Raw genomic sequence first — 22,557 nt, forward strand, 5'->3', positions numbered from 1 at the left:
GGCCTTCTTTTTCTTCTATTAGACACAGAGTCTCTGGTTTAATTTCTAGGTCCTTCATCCACTTTGAGTTGACTTTTATGCAAGGTGAGAGGGATTTAATTTCATTTTGTTGCATATGGATTTCCAGTTTTCCTAGCACCATTTGTTTCTGTCTTTTCTCCAGTGCATGTTTTTGGCACCTTTGTCTAATATAAGATAATTGTAATTTGGGGGGGTTAGTCTCTGTGTCCTCTATTCTGTATCATTGGTCTACCAGTCTGTTTTGGTGCTGATACCATGCTGTTTTTGTTACTATTGCTCTGTAGTATAGTTTAATATCTGGTATAGTGATGTTTCATTTTTCTTGCTAAGGATTGCTTTAGCTATTTTGGGTCCCTTAATTTTCAGATTAATTTCACGATTACTTTTTCTGTTTCTATGAGGAATGCCATTGGGATTTTGATTGGAATCGCATTGAATCTGTATAGTTCTTTTGGTAGTATAGTCATTTGATGATAATAATTCTTCTTATCCAAGAGCAAAGTAGGTCTTTCCATCTTCTAAGGTCTTCTTTTATTTCTTTCTTTAGGGACCTATAGTTTGCATTGTATAGATCTATCATCTCTTTTGTTGTTGATTCCCAAGTATCTTATTTTTTGAAGTTATTGTAAATGGGGTAGTTTCCTCATTTCTTTCTCAGAGGATTTTTCACTGTTATACAGAAATGCCTTTGATTTATGAGTGTTGATTTTGTATCCTGCTAAGCTGAATTCATTTAGTATTTCTAGAAGTTTTCTGGTGGAGCTTTTTGGGTCTTCTATGTATAGAATTATATCATGAACAAATAGTGCCAGTTTGAGTTGTTCTTTTCCTGTGTGTATCCTTTTAATTCTTTCATCTGTGTAATTGCTCTGGCCAGTGTTTCAAGAACTGTGTTGAATAGAAGTAGTGAAAGAAGGCATCCCTGTCTTATTCCAGTTTTTAGAGAAAATGCCTTTAATTTTTCTCTATTTAAAATGATGTTGGCCTGAGGCTTAGCATAGATAGCTTTTACGATGTTGAGATATGTTCCTGTTATTCCTAGTTTTCCTAGTGTTTTGAACATGTAAAGGTGCTGTATTTTGTTAGATGCTTTTTCTGCATCTATTGAGGTGATCATATGATTCTTTTCTTTGAGTCTATTGATGTGATGAATTACATTTATTGATTTTTGTATGTTGAATCAACCTTTCATCCATGGGCTGCATCCCATTTGATCATGGTGCACAATCTTTTCGATATGTTTTTGTATTTGATTTGCCAGAATTTTATTGAGAATTTTTGCATCTATGTTCATTAGAGATATTGGTCTGAGGTTTTCTTTCTTTAATGTGTCTTTGCCTGGTTTTGGTATCAGGGTCATATTGGCTTCATAGAATGAGTTTGGAAGTTGCTGCCTCTTTTTCTATTTCCTGAAATAGTATTTAGGAGTTCTTCTTTAAAGGTCTTGTAGAACTTGGCTGAGTATACATCCGATCCTAGGTTTTTCTTGACTGGTAAGCTTCTGATGGTGTGTTCTATTTTATCACTTGATATTAGTCTGTTTAAGTTGTGTATGTCTTCCTGATTCAATCTGGGCAAATTGTATGACTGAAGAAATTTGTCCATGCCTTCAGTGTCTTCTATTTTATTGGAGTATAAGTTTTCAAAATATTTTCTAATTATCCTCTGTATTTCTATAGTGTCTGTTGTGATATTAGCTTTTTCATCATGTGTGCTAGTAATTTGAGTTTTCTCTCTTCTTTTCTTTATTAGCATAGCTAAGGGACTTTCAGTTTTATTAATTTTTTAAAAACTAACTTTGTGTTAATTTTTCAATTGCTTCTTTTGTTTTGATTTCAGCTCTAATTTTAATTATTTCTTGCCTTCTACTGCTTTTGCTGCTGATTTGTTCTTCTTTTCCTAGGGATTTAGATATAGTGTGAGGTCATTTATTTGTTGACTTTATTTTTAAGGAATTAACTTCATGCATTTAATTTTCCTCTTAGTATTGCTTTCATAGTGTCCAAGAGATTTTGATATGTTCTGTCTATGTTCTCATTTACCCCTAAGAATTTTTTTAATCTCCTTCTTGATGTCTTCTGTAACCCATTGTTCTTTCAGTAGCATATTATTTAGTCTCCAAGGGATGGTGAAAATTTTATTTTTTATTTTTAGTTCATTTCCAATTTCACTCCATTATGATCTGATAAAATGCATGGTAGTATCTCTACTTTTTTGTATTTGCTAAGAGTTGCTTTGTATGATATTATATGGTCTATTTTAGAGAAGGATCTATGTGCTGCTGAGAAAAAAAGTGTATCCCCTTAATCCAGGTTGGCGGCGGGGCGGGCGGCGGGGCGGGGCCGCGGGCGGGGCCGAGAACAGTCTTCCTGCTGTAGTGCAGCCATTCAACTTCACACTCCTGGAGGCTGTCATGGTAGAACTCACTCCAGGTCAAACATAAAACCATGGCTTTGATTTCATTCTGTCTTTAATTCCAAGGCATGGGAAGCTTTCTTTCCCTCTTTCTTTTCTACCTTTTCATCCTCCTTCTCTCCTTTCTTCCTTCTCTCCTTTCTAATGCTTCTCTTTGTTGATAGAACCTAAACAGCACAAAGGCTAAACAGTTCAGGCTTTGCAAGTCAGTCCTGGATTTGGATTTGGTGTTTCTACTTCTCAGTGTGTGACAATGGGCACATTTTAATCTCCCTGGTTGCTTAGCCTTTCCTCCTGAATGAAGGGAGAGAACACCTGCCTTATAGGATTGATATTGAGCATAAATGGAAAAGACAGGTAGGTAGAAAGAGGTTTATGATATGGAATTGGATTGCGTGATTATGAAGCTGAGGAGTCACAGCCACAACCTGGAAGCCCAGGGGAGAGCCGAGGTGTCATTTCAGCACACAGAGGTTACTGCGAGTTCCCGTTCAAAAGCCAGCAGGCTTGACACGTAGGTCTGCAGGCAAGAGAAGACTGATCTCCCCCCCCCCCCCCCCGAGGATCAAGGTAGGAGCAGCTCTGGCCCTCTCACCCATCCTTTTTGCCCTGTTGAGCTGGGTTTGTGAGTTGCTCCCACAGCAGAGCAGGCAATCTGCTTTGCTGCTCACCCAGAAACAGCACATTATTGACACATCCAGAATAACGTTTGGTCAAATGCATAGGCACCCGTGGCCCAGTCAAGTCAACACAAGAACTTAATCATCATGCTTAATCATCATGTATATTTCTAGGAAGAAAGAAGTTCTAGGAAGAAAAATAGAAGCAGGTAAAGGAAGAGAATATTGGGGGAGAATTGTTTCACATTAGCATAAGTCATGGATCACAGATGCTTGGAAAGGTACATATCCACCAAGACTGGGTTAAATGAGCACCAAGCTCACCTTGTTGAAGATGAACTCCAAGTATAGCTGAAATGAGCCCCTGGCTCCACATCCACTAGTCCAATGTTATTTCATATGACAGTGACCATTCATGCTGCCTTGTGAGGACAACTGTGGTAAAGAAAGCATGGTGCATTGGAAAAGGCAGATTGGACCAAACATTTAGAAGACCTGGTGTCCTGTCCTAGCTCGGCTAGTAACCAATGAGTCCATCACCGATCCTCTCTGAATCTCAGTTTCATTTTCCAAAAAATGAGGACAATAGTGGTTCTTTGTGGGAATGTTGTGAGAAACAGAATATGCCAATGTATCAGAAAACTCTTAGAACAATTTGAGCTCTTGACAAATAGAAAATGATCTTAACTCTTTTTTTAAAAAAAATGTCTCTTCAGTGAGAAGTCTGTAGCCAGTCATGGCTTGGTAACAGTGAGCTTCCAAGAGTTCTACTGCACCAAATTCTTAGGGATTTTCTTTTGCTTTTGGTTAGGAAACTTGAAGTCAACCTCACAGGAGACTTAAGTGAAAAATTGTTCTGCAACCACAGTTTTTTTTTTTTGTTCAAATGTCTTGATTAATGAATGGCCTTGCTAGATAATTTGCTAGTGGCATAGAAAAAATAATTCAAAGCCACTAAATGAATCCTAGACTAGTTGTGGTGAGATAATTATGAGGTTTCCTGACTGTATATTAAGACAGTATGAGTAAAAATAGCACACTTTTGCTTTTCATTCAGCTTAGCCACTAGCATTGGGAAAACATCAAAGAAGATAAGCAACTCTGATAAAACCTCCCTGATCTCTAAATAACTGTAGCCTACTTTCCCAGTGCAGTTGCCTGGCAGGGCAGGAGGAGACACCACATTTAACTGAACTATCATAGTTCATTTCTTTAATGCTTAAATTATGAATTACATGAAAACATAATTTTTTTAAAGAACACAATTCAATTTAGTTCACATTCAATGATGTGACAAGAGTTGAGCAGCCCAAAGGGTCTAAAAAGGTAATGCATAAAATTCCTTACTTCTCAAAGTGTTCGAGGTCTAGTCAGGGAGATAGAAATATTTGCAAAATGCAATATTCCATTGTAACAAGTACAGTAACTATATAAAAATGCAAGGAAGGAAATGAGGGTATTTAGAGTCCCATCTGGGGGCAGTGGGAAAAGATTCATGGAGGTAGTGAAGGGTAACCTGGGTTTTGAAGGATGAGTAAGAGTTTACCTGGCAGAAAAAGTCCTGTAACTCCTGTAGTCCTTTTTATTTTTTTTGTATTTTTATTAACTTCTATGGGTGAATATTTTTCTCCATAAATACACTGCAATCATTTCTACATAAACCCAAACTAGATCTTTAATCTAAATGCCATTAAGACAAAAGAACTAATGTGGCTTAAAGGGAAGACTTTTAATTTGGTAATTTTATGCCATTTTCATTAAAAGGGCATCCCCACCCTCACATGTAGTTACTCTTTATAAGATAATAAGATTTTGTTTATTTTTATAGGCCCCTTAACAATCTGAATGTATGTTGTCTTAATATAGTTATTTTATATTACTGGGAATTTAAACTGCCTGTAAGAGGAAATTTGTCACATTCCTTACGTTCCTTGTTCCCTAGAACAGTGCTCTTGGTACTACACAGTTAAAATATATATATATATATATATATATATATATATATATATATATATATATATATATATATTTCATCTGGAAAATTAGTTGTACAATCTCAAATTAACAGACACAGATTTAGAATTTTTCATTATGTTAATAACACAATTAAATTAGTATGAAATTATCAGTAAGAGCCACTTTTTACAGGCTACTTTTGCACCAAGTGCATACCTTTAAAGGAGAAAACAGTTCTGGACAGACAGTTGGAGATGCTTGTAGACAGCACATATTAGCTGCAGACACAGCAGGGCAAGCCTATCTATAGAGACACTGCTTTATATTAGAGGCTCCCCCCTCCCTCCCTCCCTCCCTCCCTCCCTCCCTTCCTTCCTTCCTTCCTTCCTTCCTTCCTTCCTTCCTTCCTAATATTAAACCCAGGGGCACCTTACTACTGAACTACATCCCTAGCCTCTTCTGTTTATTTTGAGATAGGGTCTCACTATGTTGCTGAGGCTGGGCTCAAACTGCGATTCTCCTGTCTCAGCCTCCCAAGTCTCTGGGTTATAGTTGTACACAACCATAACTGTTCCCCCCCACACACTTTCTAAGTGTATATGCTGTAGAGTGCCTTCATGACATATGGGACATGTTACCTGGGTTCAAATCCACGCTTTGCCACTTAGCTACCTGACACCTTGGGCAAATCACAGAATTCTTATATGACATACTTTTCAGGACTGATAATAATAGTACCTGTCTCATAGTACTATCTATTAAATCAACAGATTGATGTGAAGGGCACACCATTTAATATAATGATGAATGTAGCCTTCAGATATGGAATGGCAGGAAACTGTTAGTTCTCCCAGGCTTCCTCACCTTGCAGCTTTAGAAGGTGCAGAACTGAGAACTGTTCTTTTTCTACTTGTGCAGTTGTTCCTTTTGATTCTATCTGATATCAGACAGCTGTGAGATTTGCAGTCTGCCTCATATATTGAGTGTTGCATTTAGCTGTTAAAGCATATATCTATATTTTTACTCTTTCTGTTTTTTTTTTCAGAGTTGTGTTTTTGATAAAGTTCATGTTCTGCCAAAAGCTGAAATAGAATATAATTCAAGGGGTCATTCTCCTTATCCCTTTGCTTAACTTTATTTTTCTTTTTGGTGTATGCAAAAACTTACTGACTAGGATGTTTGTCAAAAAAATTGAAAAAATCCAAAGTGTACAATATTTCTCTATGTTTTAACTGTACATACAATATTGAGGGCAAAAAGGATTTAGTTTATTTAAAAATGAATCACTGAATATTGGTTTTTTTTTAGTTGCTGATAAGACATTTGTTTTATTTATTTATTTTTATGCAGTGCTGATAATTGAACACAGTGCCTCACACATGCTAGGCAAGCACTCTACCACTGAGTCACAACCCCAGCCCTGAATATTATTTTAACAATAAGAGTATATTACTTATTCCTCATTAATGCAATTTAAATTATATTTTGCTACATAAATTATATTATGCAATATTAACCTAGTCCCCCAGGCATATGTATTTTTTCCCCTACCATCTGATTCATTTTAAGTCACTTGCATATTTTCTTTTTGATTGGCCTCTTTCCCTTAATGAATATTGAGATGGATAAGGTGTTTGCCAGTGGAAGGTGATAGTATTTGTCTTCAGTTTTGAAACGGGCTTGTTTTATCATGACAAGAATTTGGGTATATTTCTCAAAATATCTACTAGAGCAGCTAGAATAATGTTTGAGATGTGTAATCATAGAACTTGAACATAACAGCTTTAAAGCTCTTTAAATAGCTTTGGTTAGGAAACTTGAAGTGTCTAGATGCCTCTGGCAAAGATAAACCTGCTGACAGGACAATTGTGACACTTGTCTGTGGGCAGGTCCACCCACACTCACCCGCCTGAAGACCTATGCACTGCCTTTGTGCTTGTTACAACGGATAATAGCCACTAGGTTTCATTGTGTTTGGATTTATCTTAGAGTAATAACCTGGGTTTAGGACTTTTGGGGAAAAAAGTTTTTATAGTTCCCTTGTGAGTGTGTAGAAAAACCATACTTTGGAATACAGAAACAGTAGTAGATTTTGACATCTAAAGTCTTTGAAAAGAACATCTTTCTGCTGATGTAACAGATGCTAGACTTTAAAATAGGAAACAGGGCACCAGTCTTAATTTCAAATACAATATGCTGAAATTATACCTTGCGTTTAGGATTTTGGGTGCTTGCATTATATGACATAAACATATTTTGGGTGCTTGCATTATATGACATAAGTATTTTCCTAGATAATGTCTTCTGCAAGCCAGGTAGGATTACTTCACTTTTCTTTTAATTAGTTAGTTTGAATATTTGTGTGTGTGGCATAATAAGCAGCCCACCCTTCCTCCTCAAGATCTCAGATCTTGACTACCACCCACATCTATCCACCTGGTGCTGGCACTACCCCAGATCCATGGTCCTCTCACCCAAGCAGTCCACCTTGGATCCTTTCTTTCCTGTTCCCTTGCTGTCCTTTTGACCTAAGTCTACTATCACATTTAAATGTAATGTTCTTGTGCCTACATTTTTTTCAACCACCAAATATTGCTATTTTCCAAATGGCAGTAGGTTGCTGAGATTCCTTCCTACTGCTGTATTTCAGTGAAATAGCTCATTTAATTTTGCTGTTATATTACTTTCCATTCAATGCCATAATTAATGATCCTCTCTCATATTAATGGGTTTGAGTTGTTTCCAGCTTTTTACTACTGTGAACAGTGCTACTATTAAATTCCACCTACTTATCTCCCATTGTATGGGTGAAAGAATTTCCCTTGTTGTAGACTCAACAGTGGAATTGCTGAATGATAAGGTTGGTTCAATATTTAACTTTAGAAGGAAATGCCAACAATTGCCTACAATAAAAACAGTGAATTTACAAATGGGTTTACAGTTTTGAATGTTGGACAGGGAGAGAACAGAAGTGGTTAGGATGTGATGATTATAAGGGAGGAGGAGAGAAGATATAAGTAAAAAATAATGAAAGAGTGAAAGAGAGAATAATAAAGATTGAGTGTTAACAGCAGAAAAGAGAAAAAGAAAATCAAGGGAAAGAGATATGTGAGTCAAAAAATATATTTAAACATTTTAAAATTAAAAATAAAAATAATAGACTACAAAGCAAAACTGAAATATATGTATCAAACTTCCTAGTCCTCATAAAAAATGATCCATAAAATAATGGCTTCAGAAATGCTAGAAATAATAATAATAATAAAATAAATGTGAATATGTATAAATGGCTCTGAACCATTAAGGTCAATTAAACAGAGAAAAGAAAAGAGGAAAAATCTTGATGAAAAGTTAAAGAATCACCTCTGTTGGAGTTCAAAGGATTTTCAGTTTCCCTCTTAGAAGTGATAGGTGAGGTTGTCTGGAGTGTGATGCTTGCTCTACCCTGGGGGTGGGGGTTTGTTAGAAAAGAAAGGTTATCCTATAGGCAGAATTCCTGGAGGCAGGGTTTAGGCTTAGATATACTCCAGGCTCTTTGCTGACTGCCAATTGGTCTGGAGTTGTTTTTTTTTTTTTTTTTAAGTACTAGGGATTGAACTCAGAGGCATTCAACCACTGAGCTACATCGCTTTGAACACAAGGATATTGCGTTCAGCTCTATTTTGTATTTTATTTAGAGACAGGGTCTTACTGAGTTTTACTTAGCAAGCCTTGCCATTGCTGAGGCTGGTTTTGAACTCGTGATCCTCCCGTCTCAGCCTCCTAAGCTGCTAGGATTACAGGTGTGCACTACCATTCCCAGCTGGTCTGGAGATTTTAAATCTACACACCTCCAGGGCCCAGCAGTTGCAAATGCACACTGGAAGATTGCATCCCAGAGATCACCCCTTGGTTCCACTCATGTGGTGGAGGAGCCAATTCTTAGTCCACTGGATCACTGGCAGCTCCCACATTTTCTGGTCTCAGGTGGGTTCAGTCTCCAAACTCAATCTCTTCCATCCCTGCCCTTTCAAATTCCTGGCCAGGTGCTTTTCTATTTTTCTATTCTGCCATCTTGAAAACCCTCTACATTCGTTTATTGACCATGAATATTTTCTGTTCTCTATAAAATCTGTTCATGTTTCTTAATATAAATTCTTTTTCTTGGTTTAACATATTACACAGGTATTTTTCCAGCTGGTCCTGAAGGCAGCAGGATTAGAGGGGGAGGGGAGAGCCAGATGGGTTTATATGATCAACTGTCTCCTGTGTAAACCTCTCTCCATGTTTGATTTTCTCCTGGTCACTTAGGCACATTCTATGTGTCTGTCGGTTTGCCAGGAATCGGCTCCCCCAGCTGCTGCCCACTGTGCTATGCTTTCAAAATAGTTCCTTCCTCTCTCCTCCACATGCAGGTGGGAGAAATGGGGCTCTCCCTGTCCCCCACACAAGGATATTGTGTTCAGTGTGCCTTTCAGTTTAGTCAGACAGTCTTTGATCTCTAAACTCTCCTTGCCCAGACATGCCTCAGGCCTCCTAAAAATATGGGTTTCTTTAATTCCCTTATCCTTACCCTTTGCTCACAGAGGGACTGTTGTGGCTCGTGCCTCTGGCTGCAGTGGCAGCTGTAGCGCTGGGGATTTCTTCCTTATTATACCTAACCTCCTGAGTCCCTAATCTGCTTTAAATATACAGTATTAAATTCCAGTATAACCCCACCCCCACCCCCATTTTTGTTCACCCACCTTGCTGAGGGGCTGCCTATCTGCTTTCTGGGTTTCACACCACAGAGCAGCCAGGAAAATGACCTCCATTCTGCCATCTTGAAAACCCTCTACATTCATTTATTGGCCATGTATATTTTCTATTCTCTATAAAATCTGTTTATGTTTCTTAATATAAATTATTTTTTGGTTTTACATATTACACAGGCATTTTTCCAGTTGAACTTATCTTTTTTTTTTATTTTAAGGTGTTTTTGATGAACAACTTTTAAAATTTTAATATTATTAAGGTTATCTTTTGTTTTATAGTCAGTTAATTTTATACCTTACTTGGACTAGATCTTATTGATATCTCTAAGTTACTATGACTTCAATGTGCTCAATAAACAAAGCATTCTTAATGGAGATAATTTTTCAAAACATAAAATACCAGTTTTCTTACTCCTCTTCCACATAAAGAGAAAGTGTTTCTTTCTAAGAGCTTTTCTGCATTGTTCCTTAACAATTGTGTGAGTATTTCTAGCAGTTTTAGAAGAGAACTACTCTTCATTTGGGAGTAGGCTTTCCCCAGAAAAAAAAAAAAATTAGAGAAATGGGTCCTTAAAGCTTAATCAGACCTCAATTTTCCCTGCTTATGTCCAAAACCCACATCAATTTTTATCCCATGATTCGTGGCAGTATTCCATTTTAGACTTTTCTTGGTTTGTTACAGTAGGGCTGACTCCCAAACACAAAGCTGGTAGCTTTCTTCTATTAAAAAAATGGGAATTTATTGCCAAAAAAATATAAACTATTAACTTTTGGAGTGAGGTGTACTGTTGAGCTCCATAGGAGACTGGAGTGTTTCATTGGCAAATATATTCCCCCCACCATCTGTTAAAAGTATCTAAATGTTCCATGCATATTTATTTCTGGAAAAAAAAAACCGAGACCCTTTAAGGCAAAGTGGTGTGGTAGGTGCAAAGGCATATTAAGCTGCCAATGCCAAACATAGTAGTTCAGCTATTTTTCTTTAGGTTATAAACATATTGGTTTTGTTTCTTAACACACCTGTGCTTTGGTTTTCAATATATAAATTATATTTTAAAACTTTTTTTTCATATTACAAATTTAATTAGTTAGCAGGATGTACATGGTAAACAATGCCTTTTAACAACTAAAGTTTGAAATTTGAGAGTAATGCCCATCTTCCAATGGGTATAACCCTAAGTTTTTTTTTAATTGGTTCTTTTAGTTATGACAGTACAATCCATTTTGATTTAATTATATGAGCATGGACTGTATCTTATTCTAATTAGGACCCTATTTTTGTGGATGTACACAATGGTGGGATTCACTATGGTGTATTCATATAGGCACATTGAAAAATTATGTCAGATTCATTCCGCTGTCTTTCTTTTTCCTTTCCTCCCTCCTTTCCCTTCATTCCCCTTTGTCTCATCCAATGCGCTTCACTGCCCCCACCCTTATTGTGGGTTAGCTTCCACATATCAGAGAATACATTGGACCTTTGGTTTTTGGGAGACTGGCTTATTTCAGTACAACAGTCTCCAGATCCATTTATTTACTAGCACATTTCATAAAGTCATTTTTTATGGCTGAGTAATATTCTATAGTGTATATATATCATATTTTCTTCATCCATTCATCTGTTGAAGGGCCCTTATGTTGGCTCCATAGCTCAGTTATTGTGAATTGAGCTGTTATAAACATTGATGTAGCTATGTCACTGTAGGATGCTGATTTTAAGTCCTTTGGATATATACCAAGGAAACAAACTAAGTAGGGATTTTCTGGGCCTTCAAGAGACAAAGTGGATAAACACATATGCACACACACACACACACACACACACACACACGCACACAGCTTTATCTCCTCTCTTAATATGAAATTGCCTCAGAGTCAAGCAGTCCTTTGGAAGCACAGACTAGAGTATGATGCAATGCTCCTAAAGGCACTAAAAATACCATGACGTGTTAAAGGATTTGTAAAACACTTCAAGAGTATTCCCTCATGCTGGCTGTCTGTGAACAGAAGTGGTGGTTTTCAGCTAGTCAAGCAGCCTGCTCCTTATAGCAAAAACATGGCCGGTTACTCTCATCTCCCAGGATTCCTGTGGGTGGGGGACATTCTCTGGTGGTCAAGCTTCGGTCATGCCACTCCAGTCACTGGGCATCCTTTTCTGGATCATTATCTAGAGTCCTCATAGAGCCATTTAAAAAGTCAATTACTTAGCTGGGCATGGTGGTGCAGGCCTGTAATCCCAGAGGCTCCGGAGGCTGAGGCAGGAGGATTGCGAGTTCAAAGCCAGCTTTAGCAAAAGCAATGGGCTAAGCAACTCAGTGAGACCTAAAGGAAATATAAAATGGGGCTGGGGATATGGCTTAGTGGTTGAGTGCCCCTGAGTTCAATCCCTGGTACCTGCCGCCAAGAAAAGAAAGTCAATTACTTAGATAATTATCAAGGAGAGAATCTTGCATGGACAATATACAATTTTTTTTTTGAATTAGAAGAAATTCTTGGGTTGTATTACAATTTTCTTTCTCCAGAAAACTTTCTACTTTAGCAGAGATCTGTGTACCTTTCTTAGATTAAATGCTTGGCCTCGACTTTTCCTTGAATTTGGGAAAATTTCTCTTTCCTATCACTTCCTCCAGCATAGACTTACCAGACTAGGAGAGCCACCTTTTGGCTTCCTGGCCATCTTCCCATCTTGGCTGACTGACCTACACTGGTGTTGCTAAGACCTTTCCTGGAAAGAATCTGCAGGCCAGAGCCCAAAGTTGGATGATTTTGTACAGATACTAAAACACTCAGAAGGATGAGTTGCCAGGTTGGCAGGAACCTGCCAGTATTTTGCTAACTATTTCCAGAACACTGACTCTGCTGCCAACCGTTACCACAATTTTTTCCTAGTAAGAATGCATCTAAGGGCAGGGTTGTAAAAAGATGACTGCTTTAATGGGAACTTTATTGTAACCTTAGCACTGTTATTTGAGAGACATTAAAAGAAAGTCTTTTAGAGGTTCCAACAGTAACTAACGTGTGTGCTTTTCTGGTTTTTGCTTCACAGAAGTGAAATTTTTCTGTGAAACTCCAGCGATTGCTGATATTGTGATCTTGGTTGATGGTTCTTGGAGTATTGGAAGATTCAACTTCAGACTGGTTCGGCTTTTCTTGGAAAACCTGGTTACAGCGTTCAATGTGGGCTCAGAGAAGACACGAATTGGTATATATCCTGTTACTGACAATAGTAGTCAACTATCAATATAAAACCACTGGAAAACTCTACAAACTGCCTTTTATTTAGAATTACAGTAGCAACTATACTGATGTTCCTTAAAGTGCATGTTTGGGTCAATAAGTATTTGGATCAATAAGTATTTATTCCTAACTAATTTTTGCTATGGCAATATCATTCAATTAATTATTGAATACATTTTAATTTTCTGAAAAGTCAAAATATTATTAATAACAATAATAAAGTTTTAAAGGTATTGCCTATTTATGATTTTGTCACATAGCAGCTTTTATTTTTTTTAAAAAAAAGATAGCTGAATCCAGGGAAATGTTGAAAAAAAAATGGAAATAGTTTTGTTGTACAAGATAATCTTTGCTAAGTTAATGCTAGCCAAGATTAAAAGCAAAAAATTACAAATCTTTGAGTAATATTATAAATAATAAAATAATATATTTTTATAATATAAAGTCTCATATTTAACTTTTAAATAGCAATTGAGGAAAATCATTCCTTTTAGATAGAACATTAACAAATAATTCTAGACCTTTTATCTACATATGTGACCAGGGATTTTTTTTCTTTTGAATGTCAAATACCTAATTAGGTGCTAACTTCTATAGGGTTAGAAAATTTGTACCCTCCTTCTACTACTGCATACGTAAACTTAATTTCTTTAATTGATGTCAGGAATTCTTTTTGAAAGTCTATAGTCAAGCCAAGAAAAAGAAAATGTTGTACAAAATTAGGCCCTCACCCCTTCTGATTTCTTGAGTGGCTGGTCTGTGACATTCTTGAGCAACACATCATTGCTTGTGGAATTTCTCATCTTTTCCAGGCCTTGCACAGTATAGTGGTGACCCCAGAATAGAATGGCACTTGAATGCCTTCAACACAAAAGATGAAGTGATTGAAGCTGTCCGGAACCTTCCATACAAGGGAGGGAATACCCTAACAGGTATGTTTCTCTCAGTCCACATTTTAAGCAACATCTCTTTCCAAAGAATAGTTGTATTACCATATTTGGCTACTTTTAAAGACTTAGCATACTGATTTGTTAACCAAAAAGCACCTGTAATTCTTAGGTAGCTCTTTGAACTCAGTGGTAAGAGTTAAACCCCAGACCTCTCATTTGTTCTGCTGTAGGAACTTCATGTCCCTGTAAGGGGTTGATTGGGCTAGAAGAAAATAAAGCAATCACTCAGGCAAGCAGCCTGCTGGCCTTTATTAGTTCATTTTCCTTCCTTTTCCCCTCTTTTCATGTATATTCATCCTGACACTTAAATTAAAACAAATTTCTCTCTTATTTTTAAAGAAGGTACTTTTTTTTGCCCTTATTCTGAAATCAGTAGTTATCAAGAAAATATTTATGTATTTTTGGCTCATTAGTATTTTTGAAAAATGATTCATATAATAATATTGACATTATAATTATCCAAAGGGTTTGTGTAGTTTTGTTGTTTATAATTATTATTATATTATTATTATTATTATTATTATTATTATTATTATTACTTTTTGTGGGCTGGAACTGAACCCAGGGCCTCATGCATGTTAGGTGAGTGCTGCACCATGGAACTGCATGTACCTCAAGCCCTGTTCTTGTTTATTTTAACCCTAGTACAAGTTATTGCCTAACACATGATATAGATACTCAACTTCCATAATGAAGATTCTCTTATTGACTTTTTGGTAAACCACTGAAATCTTGATAATTCTTTGCTATTTTGATGCAAAATGTAGCAGAATTTTTGTTAATAAAATGGAAGTTTATTAAGCACAAATTCTGTAACAGTATTGCATTATTTCTTATTTCTTTGTGAATGGAATTTGTCTAAGGTAGGAGTTTTATGATTTTAGATATGTTCCCATTACTTGGGGGGGGGTTGGAGCAGAGAGGAGTGGGAAAAGAGGGGAAGGAAGAAAGGGAGAGAGAAATTTTTGGGTCTTAGAACATCATGAACAAAATTGAAAGTGTAGTGATAATATTTTGGACAGGCACTAATGTGTGGGAGTTATTGTTTCATCATAAGTTTAAAGGTTTGTTTTTCTTGATCGTAAGCTCTTTTAGCATCTGTTGCCATGAATTCAGTGTCTTTGCATCTACAGTTATGAAGTAAAATATTGTGAAAGCCCACAGTGGCAGGCAGAGGCCAGGAATCTTCCGTATGTATTCCTCTCATCTGGGGGTGAAACCACTGGGACGGTTGATTTCTGTTTATCTTTCCTCGTTTTCCTCTCAGCTCTTGCTTTGAACTACATTTTTGAACATAGCTGTAGACTAACAGCAGGACAGGTGTCACTTTCATTTTTCATTCCTATCATTAGTGCTCGACACAGAACAAGCGTCCAGCAAATTGTTGTGCAATAATTTGATAGACTGAAGGAATTCTAAGATAGCAACAGTACCCTTAGTATTAAAAATCAAAATGCACATGAAAGATACACATAGGAGAGGTATTTTGTTATCATTTGAATAAGTGAAGTGCATTATTCTATGTCGGTACATTCAATTAAGAGTATATAATAGTCTATCTCAAAGATGCACTATTCAGTTACTTTATTGCCTTTATTCTGATGGATTTTAGTTTTTCTTCAGGTCTGTCAAGCACAAGGTCATTTTGAAAATGAAGATTCAACATCTAATAAACCTCTTTTAGCTCAGTAAGTTATGCATCTTGTGGTTACATTTTTCAGAATCAGAAGGCTTTTGATTAGAGACAGTAGCTTTGTGTTGATTTTTCCTTGTTTTCCTCCCAGGTCTTGCTTTGAGCTACATTTTTGAAAATAGCTTTAAACCAGAAACAGGATCAAGGACTGGAGTTTCCAAAATTGGCATCTTAATCACAGATGGAAAATCTCAAGATGATATTATTCCGCCATCTAGAAACCTTCATGAGTCTGGTGTAGAACTGTTTGCTATAGGTATGTTTCTTCCGCTGTGGATGGAGACACCCACTGATTCATTTGTTATGCAATGCAAGGGTCAGTTCCTGGAAAGCCATACACCCGAGTGCTTTCTAGTCCTGGTTCTCACAGTCAGCTGTTCTCAGATCCCAACTTCCTTGCATTTAAAATGAGAGTGTTGCAAACTGTCCTGTACTGCACAGTGACAGGACCTCTAGATGGGATATTGACCATAACACATGAAAAGCATGAATTGACATAAAAGGTCAGGTGCATGTCTGATACCATTTAATTAGTTAGGACATTCTCTTTAGGATCAGTTTATCTCTTTTCTGATTGTCTAGGGCAAAACCAATTTATTATTTTCAAGGAATTAATGTCCTGCAGCTATTTAAAAAAAGCCTGGAGTTCTAGATATACTGATTTGAAACTAACCCCTTAAAAGGGAGTGTAGATATGACCAAAGCATGATATCCTCAATATGGAAATGTCATGTGAAACCCATTAATTTGTGCAATGAATTCCACTTGGAGTTATATATCAATTAGGACAGACATACTGTGTTTGGTATCTGTTTTTCACTAGTGTCCAGCCAAGAACAGTCTAAGAACAGCTGCAGAAGTTGTAGAAACTGTGTTCTTTCCTCTCTTTTTCTTATCTCTATAGCATTTCTAAGCAATGTGTTCCTTATGGGGGAAGATTGCATCTTCTTCATTCCTATCACCTAACCCAGTGCTCAACACAAAATAAATGTTCAAAAAATGCTTATGGAATGATTTGATGGCCCAAGGATTTCTAAAATAGCAATATTACCCTTAGTATTAAAAATCCAAATTCTCATGAAAGATACATGTAAGAGAAGCATATTATTTTTATGCAGATAATTGAGGCATCTTATCCTATAGAGTTGGCATGGTTATATTTGCCATTCACAGAACATAGAATAAAAATATCTAGGGGGAAAAGAATGTATTGTGTTCCAACTTTGTTTCAGTAAATTATACGTTTATTACTTTAATGTGTTTGTGTTTTGTGGAGGGGAAGGCAGTGTTGTATCTCAGTGGTCTGCAGGAGCGGCTGAGACCAGTTTGCAAGAACCAATTGTGCACATCTCTTCCTACATCAGTATCCTGTGACCTCACTTGGATAGTTTGAAATAAATCATAGTTACGTGTTTATACTGCAGTGATTGGAAAACATCACAAATCTGGGCAGAAAGAGGGCTGTTAAATATTTGCCATATTTACTAGCACACTTATGGAACTTAAGTGGACAATAATCTAAGTGACTTTTAACTATATGATAACTTCAGTCCTTAAAATAAATGAAGAACTTAATTTAAACTTTCTTGGCATTAACATTTATCATTCTGAAGTTACACAATACATCTTTCAGAGTTATCAATGAAAGTAAAAATTCCTTTGACCCATTATTGGTTTGCTGCTCAAAATGTGAATTTTGGAATGCTTTATTCAAGAAGTATTTGCTTATCAATTGTGTTTTAGGCATTGTGGTGTGTGCTGGGGCACAAAGATTGGCAAAGCAAAATCCTTACACAATAAATTCCTTCAAAGTCACTATCACCATTTTCTTTCTTTTCCATGAAGTTGCAAGGCAAACTATTTTATTCAGAAAGGAAGATTGATTAATTTCAGGATATGTTTCTTAGAATATTCTTATGAGTCCAAACTTGTCAGTTTCAACTGAGTGTCATGAGAAAGCACCAGTGGCTGATTGCTTCAGTTGTGCACTCAATTAATATGGAATCACATGTGCATTTTAGAATAAATCCCCAGGCAAAAAACATCACAGAGGTTTATTTTTTATTTTCTTATCCCTTCATCCAATAAAGGAAATTTCTACAGAAGACTTAAAGTCATGGGGGATTAGCTTGTGTGTTTACCTTCCATTCTCTTCTCTTGTTAATAATGAATGGATGAGTTTTTAAACAAAACTTTTAAGTCAATTCATCCAGATATGACTTGTACTATTTTTTTTCCTCTGGAAATTACCTGGAAATCATCTGTATTTATTATCTTAAAACCTTCTAAAGAGAAAAGTTCAGAGACAACTAATGCTTTGTTACTCAATGTGTCGAGACTGACAGCTAAGTTACTTGGCACCGCCAGGCATCTAAGAAGTAATTCATGTTGCTCCAGGTCATCTCTCTTCCTTGCTTTCCGACTACCTCCTTTTAATACTTCCAGATGATTGAAATGACAGAGATTTATAAAGAAACCCTTCTTGTCTGCTAAAGCTTGGGGAAGACAAATCTACCTTAATACCCATAAAACCTAACCTTGGGCCTCTCCTTTTCTACCTCTAATTGCAATGGTAAAACTTTACCAATTTTAGCATATTCTCTTTTGAGACGGAGCGTGGCATAATAAAATCCAAGCTGTACATTCACTAGCTGTGTAATCTCGAGCAAGTGAATTCAACTCTCTGCATATTTATTCATCTGGAAGTTGGCAGGACCAATAATGCCAACCTCACATAAAATACATATTAATATATGTATTTTACATATATTAATTTACACATTAATATATGTAAAATACTCAAAGCTGTGGGCATAGTAAACATTCTTCCAAGTGTTAGTGTCCACTGCTCTCTGCCCTTCTCTGTGCCCTGCTATGTTACAGAGACTCAGGATTTTGCTTGGCCTATGATAATGGAATACAGTAGATATTGTGGAAGGACTGGAACTTCCTTTTTGCACAAGGAAAATTTCAGTTGTTATTAGGCAGCAAGTTGTTTTTGAATATGCTAGAAACAAATTCCCCCTAAGCTTTCCCTTGGCTCACTCCTATATAATAATAATTTTAAATGTATGTGATTTTCATTCTAGGAATATCTCTCAATTTAAGTAACCTTATTTCACAGAAATTTAAACCAGAAGCTTTGATAGTATAGAGTCCTGGTTTAATTACTGTTGCTTCTGCAGTATTCATGAAAGCAGAGGTTAGTTTCATTAAATGATCTTCCTGTTAGGATGTACTGAGCAAAATTACTATCTAATCATTTTAAAAAAGGCTTCAGAAGCTGACTTTTAAATAACAATCTGACATGAAATATGTCTCTTTAAAGTAGCAGATGCTTTCGACCGACTCTAAGCCTGCAAGTCTATCAGCACGGGAAGTGTAACCAGTCGGGACCTGAGATAGGAGTCCCAGTTGCCATTTGTCAGGACACAGGCACATAATAGCTTTCATTTTGTTAATAATCCATATTCTTACTCTGGCCCTTTCTTGTTTATTTTCTTTCTATATACATTCTAGAGAATCAAAGCTATTATTTCCTGTTATGACATAGAAGATTTATATTTTTCATTTTTTTTCATGTGTATATTTATTATGTATTTATTTAATCATTCATTTCCTTTGATAAATGTGATTTTTTTTTTTTTGGCAAGCAGGGATGGCGGGGAGTGGAGTTTTGGAGATCCAACTCAGAGGCACTTGACCACTGAGTCATACAACCAGCCCTATTTGTATTTTATTTAGAGACAGGGTCTCATTGAGTTGCTTAACGCCTCGCTTTTGCTGAGGTTGGCTTTGAACTCCTGATCCTCCTGTCTCAGCTTCTTGAGTCACTGGGATTACAGGCCTGTGCCACCACAATGGGCTCATCCATCCCTTTGAGATGTGAACTCCCTACATTGTCCAGGCTGGCCTCAAACTCCTGGGCTCAAGAGAATTTTCCACCTCAGCCTCCTGAATAGCAGGGACTGCAGGTGTGCAACACCACACCCAGCATGCACATGTTTTAATTTAAAATAAAAATTTTCATTATTTATCAAAATGAACAGCCTGGGTCAAGCCAAGCCCCCTGCAGTTGCTCTTTCCAATGAGACATGAAGGTCACCATTGTCCCTGTTGTGCTCCATGCCAGGGGTGAAAAACGCTGACCTGAACGAGCTGCAGGAAATCGCCTCGGAACCGGACAGCATGCATGTGTACAACGTTGCCGAATTCGATCTGATGCACACGGTGGTAGAGAGCCTGACGAGGACCGTGTGTTCCAGGGTGGAAGAACAGGACTGGGAAATTAAAGGCAAGTGGGTGACAGAGCACAGTCCCAGGGATGTGAGTGTCATCAAGCACAAAGTCTATGCCGGACTATAAAAACCCTCACTATTCCTAATTTCAAGGTTCTTAAGGCTCCTTTTGGTCCTAACTCATCAGAGTAGACGAGGAGCATCGTGACAAACGTTGTAGGGCTGATAGAGGGCTGCTTTGACCACTAGATTTCTTTTTTCTCCATAGTGTTCCATTTAGAACACCATGGTTTTAAAATTAATTTTTTTTACCATTATGTTTTTAAAATTAAACTTTAAGTCTTGTGATAATTGTGCATTCATATCCAATTGTAAAAAATACTACACAGAGAGTGCATTCTTTACCAGTTTCCCCCAATGGTAGCATCTTACAAAAACTATAGCTCCCATATCACAAGCGGTGGTACAGTCTAGGTACAGAACATTTCCATCACTGCAACTGTGGCTCCTGTTACCCATTTATAACCACCCTGACTAACATCCTTCCCAAACTCTTTCCCCCCAAATTGTTCCCCATCTCTAATTTTCTTTTATTTCAAAAATTATGTGAGTGAAATTATGCAATATATAATCTTTAGGCACATTTTTTCCCCATGCAGAATAATTCCCCAGAAATTCCTCCAAGTCGTTACATGTGTCAACAACCCTTTCCTTTTTATTGCAGTGTCATATTCCCTGGTATGGATGTGTCACAATTTGTTTAATCGTTCTCACATTGAAGGATATCTGGATTCTTTCCAGCTTTTGGCTACTGTGAATAAAGCTGCTGTGAATGTTTGTGTATGTGTTTGTGACTCATCCAATCCATGAACACATTGTGTTTGTTTACTTGTGTGTTGGTTTCTCGAATGAACATAAGTTTTTGTTTCTCTGGAATAATGCCCAGGAGTATGATGGTTGGATCATTTCCTAGTAACATATTTAGTTTAGTTTTCATTAAGAAACTGCCAAACTATTTCCAGAGTAGTTGTAGCATTTTTTGCTCCCACTAGCAGCATATAAGTGACCCAGTTTCTGTGCATCATCACAACATTTGTTATTGCTACTACTTTTTGAAATTTAGCTCTTCTGACAGGTGTGGAGAGATGCAACACTATGGTTTTAATTTTCATTTCCCTCATGGCTAAAGAACATCTTTTCACATACTTATTTCTTCATGTGTATGTTTTCTTTTTTTTTTTTTTTAAGTTTAGTATTCAATTTATTTTTATTTTTTTTATTGGTTGTTCACAACTTTACAAAGCTCTTGACATATCATACTTCATACATTAGATTGAAGTGGGTTATGAACCCCCAATTTTACCCCAAATGCAGATTGCAGAGTCACGTCGGTTACACATCCACAATTTTACATAATGCCCTATTAGTAATTGTTGTATTCTGCTACCTTTCCTATCCCCTACTATCCCCCCTGCCCTCCCCTCCCTTCTTCTCTCTCTACCCCATCTACTGTAATTCATTTGTTTTCATTGGTAAAATGTTTCTTCATGTCTTTTGTCCATTTTCAAGTTGAATAATTTTTTTGTGTGTCAGAGATCAGGTAGGAATAATTTATGTGGGTTTATTTCAGAGTTCTCTGGTCTGGTGCACTAAATCTACTTGTCTAACCCTCTTCCAATACCATCTTGAATTATTATTGCTACATAGTAAGTCTTGAAATTGGGTAGAATTGAGTTCTCCTACTTGATTATTCTTTTTAAAAACCATTTTTACTCTTCTGATTCCTTTGCCTTCCCATTAGTTATTAGAATAATCCTTATAAAAATCTTACTGAGATTTTGATAGGAATTACAATAAATCAATAATCAATTATCAAATATCAATTACCAAATATCTATATGGGGAGAAGAATCATTTTTACCTTGTTGAGTCATCTAATCAATGAATACATTTGTGTCTCTTTATTAGACATTCTTGATTTCTTTCATCAGCTTTTTATAATTTTCAGGACTTATGTGTCTCATATACTTATATCCTATACAGGTTTTGTTAGAATTCCACTTAAGTATTTAATTTTATTTGGGTGATTTTGGTTGTATTTTTAAATTTTGTTTTCAGTTGTAGACAGACACAATTCCTTTATTTTATTTATTTGTTTTTATGTGGTGCTGAGGATTGAACCCAGTGCCTCATATGTGCAAGGCAAATGCTCTACCAATTGAGCCACAACCCCAGCCCCTTTGATTGTATTTTAATTTCAGTGTCCTCATGTTCATTGATTATAAGGAGAAATAAAGTTGATTTTTTTATGCTATGATCTTCTGATTTGTACTTGTTAAGCAGTCTAGAAGTTTTTATCTAGATTTTAGAGAGTTTCTATGTATAATATCATCTGCAAAGATGGAAATTTATTTGCCATAATTTTTATTTCCTTTGATCTCTATAAATTTTATTTCCTTTTCTTGTGTTATTGCATTTGCTATAATTTCTCATACTGATTGAATATAACAGTTGTAAGTAAACACCTTTGCCTGATTCTCAATTGTAGGAAGAAATTTTCTGATTTTCAAAGAGTTAATCCATTTCATCAGGCTTGTAGGATTAATGTGTGTGTTCTTCAGAGTATTCTCTTATTATTACTTTGATGTCTCAAGGTACTATAGTAATTTCTGTTTCCTTTCTTATTTTGATGGT

The 22,557-nt window shown here is 36.4% G+C and overlaps 1 protein-coding gene across 1 annotated transcript in view; it reads left to right on the forward strand.

The window, feature by feature from the left end:
* Positions 1–2,837: 2,837 nt before the first annotated feature.
* LOC308659086 (collagen alpha-1(XIV) chain-like) overlaps positions 2,838–22,557 on the forward strand; it is a gene marked incomplete at both ends in the record, with an annotated part of 98,756 nt that continues 79,036 nt past the window's right edge. The window contains 6 exons of the mRNA XM_081312077.1: positions 2,838–2,950; positions 3,231–3,265; positions 12,792–12,947; positions 13,795–13,914; positions 15,717–15,881; positions 19,758–19,919. Of these exons, the coding sequence (XP_081168203.1) occupies positions 2,838–2,950; positions 3,231–3,265; positions 12,792–12,947; positions 13,795–13,914; positions 15,717–15,881; positions 19,758–19,919 (751 nt within the window). The remainder of the gene's footprint in view (positions 2,951–3,230; positions 3,266–12,791; positions 12,948–13,794; positions 13,915–15,716; positions 15,882–19,757; positions 19,920–22,557) is intronic.

The sequence above is a fragment of the Spermophilus citellus genome, assembly GCF_964194105.1.
Source record: "Spermophilus citellus genome assembly, chromosome: 10".
Lineage (NCBI taxonomy): Eukaryota > Metazoa > Chordata > Mammalia > Rodentia > Sciuridae > Spermophilus > Spermophilus citellus.